This window comes from Octopus sinensis, linkage group LG7, assembly GCF_006345805.1.
Source record: "Octopus sinensis linkage group LG7, ASM634580v1, whole genome shotgun sequence".
NCBI lineage: Eukaryota > Metazoa > Mollusca > Cephalopoda > Octopoda > Octopodidae > Octopus > Octopus sinensis.
In genome coordinates, this window is record NC_043003.1 from 29,542,754 (window position 1) to 29,555,706 (window position 12,953).

The window sequence follows — 12,953 nt, forward strand, 5'->3', positions numbered from 1 at the left end:
AGCACAGGTGGACTGACTACGTCCCAGGTAAGGGCCACGGGTTATGGCCTGACTAGTCTTGCCGGGTCTTCGGATGGTGTTTTTATGTGCCACCGACATAGGTGCCAGATGAGGCTGGCGAACGGCCATGATCGGATGGTGTTTGTTACGTGCCCACAGCACGGAGGCCATTCGATGCGGTACTGGCTACGGCCACGTTCGGATGGTTCTCTTGTGTGCCACCGGCACTGGTACCACAAAGATACAATGGAATTTGTATCTTTGTGGTACCAGTGCCGGTGGCACGTGGCACACAAGAAAACCATCCGAACGTGGCCGTAGCCAGTACCGCATCGACTGGCCTCCGTGCTGTGGGCACGTAACAAACACCATCCGATCGTGGCCGTTTGCCAGCCTCATCTGGCACCTGTGTCGGTGGCACATAAAAACACCATCCGAGCGTGGCCGTCTGCCAGCCTTGTCTGGCACCTGTGTCGGTGGCACATAAAATCACCCACTACACTCTCGGAGTGGTTGGCGTTAGGAAGGGCATCCAGCTGTAGAAACACTGCCAGATCTGACTGGACTGGTGCAGCTTTCGGGCTCCCCAGACCCCAGTTGAACCGTCCAACCCATGCTAGCATGGAAAGCGGACGTTAAATGATGATGATGATGATGATGCCAATCTCTAACTGTAGAGGGAACTTGTGGAAGAAGTAGACCCAGGAAGACATGGGACAACGTAGTGAAGCATGATCTTTGGAGGTTGAGTCTCATGGACGTTATGACAAATGATAGAGACCTTAAGTGATTTGCGGTGCTTGAGAAGACACATCAAGCTGAGTGAAGTCATAGTCATGGCCAGTGTCAGTGACATGTAAAAGGTACTCATGCTGGTGATACATAAAGGGCATCCAGCTGTAGAAACCGGGCTGGGGCCTGGTACAGCTCTCCAGCTTACCAGTCCTAGTCAAACCATCTAGTCCATGCCAGTATGGAAAACAGACATTAAATGATGATGAAGATGATGGTGATGATGATGAAGATGATGGCGATGATGATGATGATGTATAGTAGTAACATGCCAAGATACTTGTTTGATAAAATGCCACTTGGGTCTATGCAGGTATGTATAGATTTACATAGATATTGCATAATTTATCATACATAATTGTATCTAGTCATCTTGGGGTGGGGGTGGGTTTGTTTTGTGAGTCCGCAGATGGCTAGTGAGGCTAATCTGTGCCCGAAAGAGTCTTTGACAGTGTGGACAGGGAATGGTAGCGCCTGCTACAGGGTTATTAGCTCTGTTCTTCCTGGCTTGTCTGCGGTCTTCTGCAGTAGTGATCCTATTGGTCTCGCATGTGTTGGCACCCTCATGGACAGCTGATCGGCACCCTTCTCTGTCTAGAGCAGACTGCTCCCAAGTGTCATGGTTGATGTTGAAGGCTTTCAAAACAGAATGGTAATGAAACAATTGTAACAAATATTAAAATAGTGCTGCATTTATATCATAATCCTCATCATCATCATTATCATTTAACCTGCATGGCTTAGCAGATTTGTCAGGACCTAATAGGTCTGAGAAAACAGCATTGAGAGCCAATAATGAGCTAGACTTATGCAAAACACCTTGAAATATTGCAGAACTAAACAGCCTCCATTCAGCAGTTATTCACCATTTGTTATAATGTATGTAAGTACATGTATATATATATCATCATCATCATCATCATCGTTTAACGTCCGCTTTCCATGCTAGCATATATATATATATATATATATATATATATATACAAATTAAAATCCAGAGAATGGAAAAATGGAAAAGTAGCATTAATATAATTTATTAACTGCAAAAATTCAACATGTTCACTTACACCTATTTCAATTTTGCCCAAAAGAATTAAATTCCAGTAATTAAAACATTTTAACATTTTATTGGGTAAAATATGTTGAGATGTTTTGAATAATAATATGTAATAACCTAACTATATGTCATTTTTACTCCTCTGACAAGATTTTGCCCAATAAAATGTTTTAATAATTGGAATTTAATTCCTTTGGGAAAAATTGAAACAGCTGTAAGTGAACATGTTGAATTTTTGCAGTTAATAAATTGTATTAACACTACTTCTCCATTTTCTGGGTTTCAGTTTGAATATATATATAAACCAAGATTTATACTTAAGCCTATTATTTTAGGAACATTTCTATTCCCAACAAAATAATAGGAAACAAACCAATAATTCATTGGATATTTTCTATCACTACAGGTGGTTATTTTAACCTCTATTTAAATTTATATATATGTAGGTAGGTAGATAGGTATGTAGATAGATAGGTAGACTTTTAGATAAACAGACAGACAATCAGACAGACGGACGGACAGACAAACAGACAGATAGATTGATAGATAGAATTTAGACAAATGCATGGTATGAGGAAGTATTTGCAAATAAGTAGATATAGCTAGCTAGAGAGATAGGGAGAAAAATGAATGAGAGTGAGCAAGAGAGAGCAAGAGAAGGACAGACAAATATAAAATTTAAAAGAAAGAAAGATAGAAAAAAGATTAGCTTGTCCATAGATGAAAGACAGACAGACTGACTGACATGTATGAAGAGATCAACTTAAAAAAATAAAAACCTGTTAAACGAGTTTTTCCAATATTTTTTTTTTCTTTTCTTACTTCCCCACCACACCCTTACAGCCATATCTTGTTGGGTATGCACTTACAGAAATGTGTGAGTAACCATCGCCTTTACTGTATTTCATAGTGTCTTTTAATGAGTAAGTTTACAGGGTAGACATCCAACGCACCTCCTCATACTCTAGAGCGGAAGAAAGCCTAACCACAATTTGACAGGTAATCAAGTAACCCCCTTCCTCTGAAATGTTCGGGCGTTCAGCATATACATTTACAAATCAAGAGCAGTCTTCAAAACAGACTGACAATAACCAAGAGGAGAACATGAAGAGCGTATCTGCTATGGCAACCTCTACAGAAAAGGAACGTGAGGGTGCACTAACAGCTTGGACACCAGAGTGGTCAACTGAATCAGTGGATCTGAAGGACTTTCAAGCAAAAAACTTTGTCCCTAATTTTGTGAAAGTAACCAAGGGTCAATACATGAATATTAGTCAGTCCCGGTTTTCACTACAGAAATCTCACAATCAGCTCTATATCCACAGTTTTGAAAGTTGTATAAAAGTGTTATCTCACAGTGTACAAAGGGTGACTGAAAACCAGCCCACAGGACCATACAAACAACGGATATCCAACAAAAAGCTACTTGCCTTGCAACAACGGCTTGCTATCCCAATTGGTTATGAAGGATGGTTTGAAATCCTATCAGAGGATGGCAGAGGATCTCGTCCCATTGAAACTGTTCAGGAACTTGCAAAAGTATTTCCAGAAAAATGTCTAGTGCGCCAGGATATTGTTGCATACGGTACTAATGAAGATGGCAAACTTAGCAGTAATGTTACTAAGGTATGTCAAAAAAAATTTAATTTAAGTTTCTCTTGGATATTGACAGAAAACCCTGATGTACCTTGTTTGTTGTCTTATTCACCCATTCAACTGTTTGCTCTTCTGTCTATCTATTTGTCTATCTATCTATCTATCTATCTATCTATCTATCTATCTATCTATCTATCTATCTATCGAGATGCATTCTACTTACCTGTCTACCTACCTATATGTATACATATATATATATATATTATATATATATATTATATATATTATATATATATATATATATATATTATATAATATATTATATAATATATGCATACCACACTGGGAAGCACTCCGTCGGTTACGACGATGAGGGTTCCGGTTGATCTGAATCAACGGAAGAGCCTGCTCGTGAAATTAACGTGTAAGTGGCTGAGCACTCCACAGACACGTGCACCCTTAACGTAGTTCTCGGGGATATTCAGCATGACACAGAGAGTGACAAGGCCGGCCCCTTGAAATACAGGTACAACAGAAACAGGAAGTAAGAGCGAGAGAAAGTTGTGGTGAAAGAGTACAGCAGGGATCACCACCATCCCCTGCCGGAGCCTCGTGGAGCTTTTAGGTGTTTTCGTTCAATAAACACTCACAACGCCCGGTCTGGGAATCAAAACCACGATCCTACGACCGCGAGTCCACTGCCCTAACCACTGGGTCATTTCACCTCCACGCATACCACACTAATACACATACAGCACATAGACAGACGCACATAAACACATAATACACATATTTTAAATATTTCTTTTTTTTTTTAAGCCAAAACAACGCAGGTTAAAAAATTAAAATAAAGGTCAACGGTTAGTATTACTTGTTATTTCAATATTTCAGAGTTAGAGCCTCTTCAAAAAATCTATCTTTTCTGTGTAGATTTCCTAATACCAGGTAATAGTACCAACCTTCAACCTATCTTTTGATTTTTTTTTAACTTGCATTGTTTTGGCTTTAAGAAAAAAAAATCTTTAAAACATTTCTATACAAGAGAGTATGCTTCATATAAGTATATATATGAGAGTATGTAGGTATGTGTGTATGTATGTACATATGTGTATGTGTGTATATATGCATATATGTATGAATGTATGTATATATATATATATATATATATATATATATATATATATAATATATATATATGCATATGTATATATGTATATGTAATGTATGTGTATATATATATATATATATATATGCATATGTATATATATATATATAATGTTGATAGTATATATATATACATACATATCTCTATCTATCTGTCTAATATTATATCTACCTTGGGAAACAAAACTTTTCCTGGACACTTACAGTATGTGTGTGTGTAAGTATGTATGTATGTATGTATGTATGTATATATTACTGTATAACATTTTTTCTTCTATGGTTTCACTTGTTTCCCTCATTGGATTGTGGGTATACTTGAGCATTACTTTGAAAGGTTTAATTGAACAAATGAGCTGCAGTATTTTAAAAAACAAAAGATTTATTTTGCTTAATCTATTGCTCTTTTTTGTGCTGAACTTAGGTTAAGGGGAATTAAACAAACTAATATCAGTTGCCAAGTGGTAGAGAGAAAAACACACACACACATGCATTTACTGCAATATATTGCAGTGCTGGAGTTTAACGACCAGTAATGTAGTATATATATGTATATATATATTCATCTATATAAATATATATATATATATATATTTACATGCATATATGTATACATATATGCATTGTATATTATTATACATGATGGACTCTCCTGTCGTTAGATGACATATGAGTGTTTAACAATTTCTTACCAAACAACCACACAGATGATTTGTTTATAGTGATCAAATGTTTGTGTAGACACAAGCTCACTCTCTCCATCAGATAAACATTCCCTGTACAGATGCAACAGGTTCCACATGCTGGATGTCAAAATGATCGTAGAGCAACGTGAAATGAAGGGCTTTGCTCAAGAACACAATGCTATGTGCAGTCAGGGAATCGAACCCACAATCTCACAATTGTGAGTGCAACACCACTAAACCTAGCACCTTCATGATATTATATATATATATAAGGTTGAGGAAAAGGTTCATGCACCAAGTTAAAATACTGTGTTTTTATATATTTTTTATATATTTTTGTGGTGTGTTTGTTCACTCAGTTCATTATTTTAACATGGTGCACAAACTTTTTACCTCAACCTAGTATATATATATATATATATATATATATATATATGTTTCTTTATTAGCCATACAGGGCTGCACACAGACGGAGATAGATAGATAGATAGATAGATAGATAGATAGATAGATAGATATACTATCAAAACTGATATTTTATATTTGCTCTCCATGTTGGATGGGTATTCATTGTCTGAGTCAGTTTATGTTTGAAGTTGTTGCTCACCTAAGTAGGTTACAGGCACCATACACACATACTCCACGCATACACTCACACAAACATATCTCCCTCTCCACACACACTCACACAAACATTCCCCCCACACATACCCACTCATACAAATATATCCCTCCCCACACACATGCACTCACGCAAACATAACCACATACATAAACACCCCCACACAAACATACACCCCATATACACAAATATACTCCTCTCCTATGCACACTCACTCACACAAACATTTCACTCCCACACACACATACACAAATACTCATACAAATAGTACCTCACATATACACACACTCACACAGACATATCCCTCCCCTATGGACACACACATGCAAACATATCCCTCCCCTACACACACACACTCACATGAACATATTCCTCCCCACACTCACACAAACATACCCCCACATACCCACACAAGTATACCCCCACATACACACATGAACATATCCCTCACCCACCCCCACATATACATACACTCACACAAACATGCTCTCCCACACACACATCCACACAGATATACCCTCACATACACACACACGAACCTATCCCTCCCTCGCCCTACACACACACTCACACAAACATGCCCCCCCCCACACACACACATAAACATACACCACCACCACACACACAACAACTGGATCAAGGAGCAAAGGTTGCCATGTCTGCAATACAAGGGCATATGTAAACATGGCATGAAAATAACTAACATCAGCCCTGTCACCGACAAAACAACCTTGGAGTACAACACTGGGAAAATAACAAATTCCACAAAAATTACAAACCAAAGAACAAAACCATCAAAAGATCAAACTGGAAAAAATAGCAAGGGGAAGTTACATCTGCTCATATGAAAACCACACACACAAAACATTCCCACAGTTGTATGCTAAAACTGTGGACAATGCTGAAGGTCAAGGAGTGGACTAATTCTCATTTCATAAGGTGTTCTATACCATTGTCTCATCATTATTCACCATAATCTGTAAGTTCAGATAATTATAAACATGTATAAATGTATATAATAATGCTATACATATAGATCCACTTATTTGTGTGTGGGGGGGTGAGAGAGAGAGAATGTGAGTTTATGATATACTTTTTCAATAAGTCTAAGTCAATGGCTCTCAATTGGGATCCCTATGACCCTGGGGGAGAGGATCCTTATTAGATTTTTTTCAGTGGAGTCCACAACATAAGCAAAATAGTAAATTGGGGATCTATAGCAGTGTCTTAAGGATCCACACAAAAATTTTGCTTTTGGTATATTTATTGCAAGAAACAAATAGGTTTTTTTTTAAACATTTTACATAGTTTAACATGTTTCCAGCCACTGAAAACATGTTCTCTCAGAAAGTGCCATTGCAGACCTGCACAAGTGAACTTGTGAAAAATAAAATAGGAATTCTGAAAGAAGTATCTATAAAATTAACTTTTAAATATTGAAAGCGTATGGAGATCCACCAGAATTAAAATAGCAATTGAAGGGGTCCATAGATATAAATTGGCTGGGAGTCACTAGCTTAAGTGAAAAACATAAAAAAAGGATGAGAAATTAAGATAATTAGTAGTTTTTACAAACATGTATGTACATATACACAAATGTCTGCTTATGTGTGTATATTTCTGAGTATGTGTACATATATTTCTGTATACATGTATTTATGTTTACATATATGTATGAATAAATATAAATTCATCTATATATATTCCTATATATATTCCTATATATATACAAGAATACATACATTCACACACATCAGATACATATCTATACATGTGTACACATAAATATTATTATTAGGAAGTTGGACAGGCAGAATCATTAAAGTGTTGGACAAAATGCCTTGTAATATTTCTTCAGACTCCTTAAATTCTGAGTTCAAATCCTACAAAGGGTAACTTTGCCTCACATCCTTCTGAAATCAATAAATAAAGTACTAGTCAATTACTGAGGTCGATGGCAATGACTAAACCCTCAAAATTCTAGTTTGTATTATAATGATAAGTACTATTTCTGTTGTTGATAATGATAATTATGTTGTTCTTGATGGTGTTGTTGTTGTTGTTATTTTTATACCATTTAAGTACTGGGATCACTGTAATTGACTTCTCATGGGCCTCAAAATTGCTGTCTTTGTGCCTGAATTAGAAACATTATTATTATTATTATCATTATTATTATTGTTATTATCATCATCATTATTGTTATTATTATTAATTATTTATTATTATTATTATCATCATCATCATTATTATTATTATTATTATTATATTATTATTATTATTATTATTATTATTATTATTATTATCATCATTATTATTATTATTATTATTATTATTATTGAAGGTGGTGAGCTAGCAGAATTGTTAGCACGCTTGTTGGTATTCCATCTGTTTTTACATTCTGAGTTCAAATTCTGCCAGGATCGACTTTGCCTTTCATCCTTTCAGAATTGATAGAATAAGTGCCTGTCAAATGTAATCCACTTCCTCTTTCCCCAAAAAACTACTGACCCTGTAATAAATTTTGAAACCATTATTATTATTATGCTAGTGTATGCTAATTTAGCAGGTATTTTTATCTTGAGGTTTCATGACAACAAGACTCCTCAAATCTCAAGAATCTTCCTTAGGGTTCTTGAAGAATATTGAATGGGTTTTTTTCTGCAGATCAACAATGTAAGCTTCAATTCCAATTTCTTTCAGTCTTTTAGGTAGCATTTTGGATGTTGTGCCAAGTACACCAATTACCATAGGAGTAATTGTTGTCTCAGTCTTCTGTGATTTCATCAGTTCTCTGGCTAGGTCCTGGTGTTTCCCAATTTTTTGCCATTTCCTTGGTATTGCTTCTGCCTATCATAAGGAATTGCAAAATCTATGAACTTGCACTCTTTGTTTATTTTGTCCTCTATAATCATGTCTGGTCTTCTTGCCTCAGAAATATAGTCGCTCTTTATGGCAAAGTCCCATAAGATTTTGTAATTCTCATTTTCTATCACAGCCTCTGGTTCATGTTCAAATCACTTGTCTGCTGTTTTATATTTAAGAAATGAGGAATTATATACATTATTTACATTCAACGGATATTTGTCCTCATCTTATTTGTTGTTAACAAAACGTTTTAGCTGATATACCCTCCAGCCTTCTTCAGGTGTCTTGAAGAAATTTCGAACCTGGGTTCTCATCCCTAAGGTATTTTTCGATGTTATTATTATTATTATTATTATTGCTATTGTTCAGGTCACTGCTTGGAATCAAACTCAGAATCTTGGGGTTAGTAGCCAATGCTTTTAACCACTACACTATATACCCATGGGCATATGGTGTATGGCCACGGGCATATGGTGTAGTGGTTAAGAGTGTGGGCTACTAACCCCAAGATTCCGAGTTTGATTCCAAGCAGTGACCTGAACAATAGCAATAATAATAATAATAATGATGATAATAATAATAATAATAATAATAATAACAACATCGAAAAATACCTTAGGAATGAGAACCCAGGTTCAAAATTCCCCCAAGACACCTGAAGAAGGCTGGAGGGTATATCAGCCGAAACATGTTAACAACAAACAAGATGAGGACAAATATCCATCGAATGTAAATAATGTAAATAATACACTTTTCTGCTGTTTTAAAGCCAGATACTCAACTAACATCTCAATGCACTCTTTTGCTTACACAGTCATGTCTGCAATTGTACTCCTTTTGTTCTAGTATGCTGCACTTACTCAAAATGTGATTGATATGCTTGTCTTCTTTCCAGCAGATTCTATATTTGCTATTTGACTGATTTGTTCTAAGGGCTTGTTCCTGAGTTGCTATGATTAACATTTCTGTTTCTCGTTTTAAGTTTCCATCCATCAAACAACACCAATGAGTTTCACTTCCAACATTTTGGGTTTGTTGCCTGAACAGGTCATGCAGTTCCACTTCTTTCCATTTTTTCATTCTGTTGTTCTTTCTTTTCTCTTTGAATTCTCCAATTGTTTTTAGTCACTTTTTGCTATTTCTTGTTGCTATTATTATGAACATGATGATGATGATGATCATGTCAAAAAAGCACTTTGTAATATTTATTTTGGTTCTTTACATTCTGTATTCAAATCCTGCCAAGGTTAACTTTCCTCTTCATTCTTTTGGGGTTCTTAAAATAAAGTACCAATCAAGCATTGGTGTCCATGTAATTGACTTATACACGCCCTTCAAAACTACTGGCCTTGTGCATACATTAGACACTGTTACTATTATTAATATTGTATCATATGGTGTGGAGACATATTTTGTTTTCTCTCTGAAACACAGTTTTACTTTATTATTACCAAATTAAATTTTCTTTGGAGTATTTGTTAAAAAGGATTATAATATCCAAGGAAAGCCTTCTTATTATATTCAGGGTATAAATAAAAAATAAGTTTGTTTTTAGAGACTTTATTTTATATGCTTACATTATACTGGACATCACTTTACATTCTGAATAATTACCAGACACAAACATGGTACAAGGCAAAATATTACAATAACAAAATATTAAAGTAACAAAAATAAATTACACAACTGAATGAAGAAAAAAAAAGAAAGAAAGAAAGACAGGAACATTTTAAAGAACAATTATTATAAAAATATTTCAAACAGTCTAACAAATAATTTTGAAAATAATAATGAAAATAACGACAACATTGGTGACATTTGCTGATTGTAAGACATCTTAGATGATATAGTGACTCTGTTAATGCTAATCTTGCCTCAGTTGAAACAAGCAAAATTTTACATTTAACACAGTTCTTGGGAAAAAAATTAAGTTTGGAAAATTTTGTAAAGACCAAGTTCTTTTATATTGTTTTTTGCTGCTGAATCTAAATCAAGAGGGAGCAGAGAAAAAATTACATATCTATGTTTTAAAAAAGATGGTTCCAGAATAGTATTACTTTTAATTAAATTAAGATTAAAATTGAAAGTGGGAAAAAGTTATAGCACTGGCTACTGCACATTTAAAACTGAAACCTCAGCTAAAACACAGTCTGACACTGTTAGATATACCTCCATACACACACTTGTGTCCACATATATAGGAGCAAAGAAACATAAGGGTGATTTTAAGAGACATTGGAAATGATGTGGATCTGTGGCTGGTTTATCCTTTTTGTATTGCAGTATGAACAGGTGAATAAAGCAGGGCTGATGAGAGGTAAGATGTTGTCTGGAGCATCAAAACGATTTTACAGTTCTTAGTGACCACCAAAGGACATAGTGCTATACTAGAACAGTACTTAGTTAACAGCATTGAAATAAAATGCATAAAGTTGATGCTCCAAAACAAGCCTAGCTTTCATTTATGTTGTAATAAGAACCACCACAGAGCCTTCTACTCTGAAGGACTAGAAAGAATAAAACAGAAAATGAGAAAGGAAAACAATGAAGTCAAATTGAGGCAAAAACAAACTCCTGTTTCCTAAGTAGCATTTTCACAGTTCTGGGAATAGTGGAAGTTGTCTCATGCCTAGTCATAGAGACAGAAAAACAGACATCCTGCCCCTTAACAGCAACCAGTAACACCACTCCGTAGTCATATGGCAAAGAAGAGGTAATAGTTGCAGAGGAAAGTGTCCAAACTGTCAGCAAAAATTTAAAAAAAGACCTCAGCATAAAACAATTAAAAGGAGTGATGTGAAATAACTTCCTCAAAACAACAATGATGCCCCTCCTTGGAATAATAATGAAGATGAAGAGGAGGAGGAAGAGCTGAGAGACAGAAATCAGATAGACAACAGGTAAACCCACACAACTGTCATGCCAAGAATATTTTAATGAACTGAAAGTGACAGAGGAGCAACTGGTAATAAAGGAAACATGCAAAAGACAGGTTAGTAAAAACAAAACAAAGACATAACAAACTAGAATAGTCCTACTCTGAAAATGTGGTTATTTTATTTTTTTTTTAAATGGTTAACAGCACTATCTTTTGAATTTCTGCCATTTTGGGGTTTCCTGGTATCTGGGTTAGGTAGCAATCAGCTCCTTTTGCTATCATTCCCAGGGCACCTATGACAACAGGTATTGTCTTAGTCTTCAGGTTCCACATTTCTATTTCAAGATCTTTATATTTGCTCAGTTTTTGGTAGGTCTTGACAGATACATTTATATCGATTGGGACAGTCATGTCAATGAAGAAGCATGATTTTTGTCTGAAGTCTTTCTTCTTCTTCTTCTTCTTCTTATTATTATTATTAGGTATGGTAAATTGGTAGAATTGTAAGAGCAGTAGACAAAATGCTTAGTGGCATTTTTCCTGCTCTTTACTTTCTGGGTTCAAATGCTGCCAAGGATGATTTTGCTTTTCATTCTTTTGGAGTCATTAACTTAAAGTGCCAGTCAAGTACAGAGGTCAATGTAATCTATTAGCTTCTTTCTTTAAAATTTCTGGTTTTGAGAAAAATTTGAAACAATTATTAATTTTATTTAGGACAGCAGATTGGCAAAACACTTTGAGAATTGGATAAAGCCTTGGGTGTCTGTTCTAGCTCCTTAGAGTTCAATTCCTACTAGGCCAGCTTTGCTTTTTGTCCCTCCAGGTTTGGTGAAATAAAGTATCTGCCAAATCCTGGGGTGAATGGTGTCAAGTAACTCCCTTTCCCACAAATTTCAGGCTTTGTATCTATGTTAGAAACAATATTATTATTATTATTATTATTATTATTATTATTATTATTATTGCCTTTGCACAGCTTCTAATGCTGGAGATGTACTACGGTGTCAGCTGTTCACTACTAGTGAACTAAAGTAATACATCTTATTTTTCAAGCATCTTCCGGAGTATTCGAGCGATTCCAAGCAGTGTTGTTTTCTGCAAGTGCTCCACCATTATTGCAGCCCCTATTTGTTCCATGTACTTCTCAAGATTTTTACTCACTGTTCCCAGGGCTCCGACAATTATTGGTACTACTACCACCTTTTTCATTGACCACAACTGCCTAACCTCCTATGCTAGCCTGTCATATCTATGGACTTTTCTTTCTTCCTTATCACATACCTTGTTGTCAGC

General features: G+C 35.5%; 1 protein-coding gene across 1 annotated transcript in view; it reads left to right on the forward strand.

The window, feature by feature from the left end:
* The first annotated feature begins 2,690 nt into the window (after positions 1-2,690).
* Positions 2,691-12,953, forward strand: part of LOC115214529 — a 49,965-nt gene continuing 39,702 nt past the window's right edge. The window contains exon 1 of the mRNA XM_029783730.2: positions 2,691-3,475. Within this exon, the coding sequence (XP_029639590.1) occupies positions 2,876-3,475 (600 nt within the window). The 5' untranslated portion in view covers positions 2,691-2,875. The remainder of the gene's footprint in view (positions 3,476-12,953) is intronic.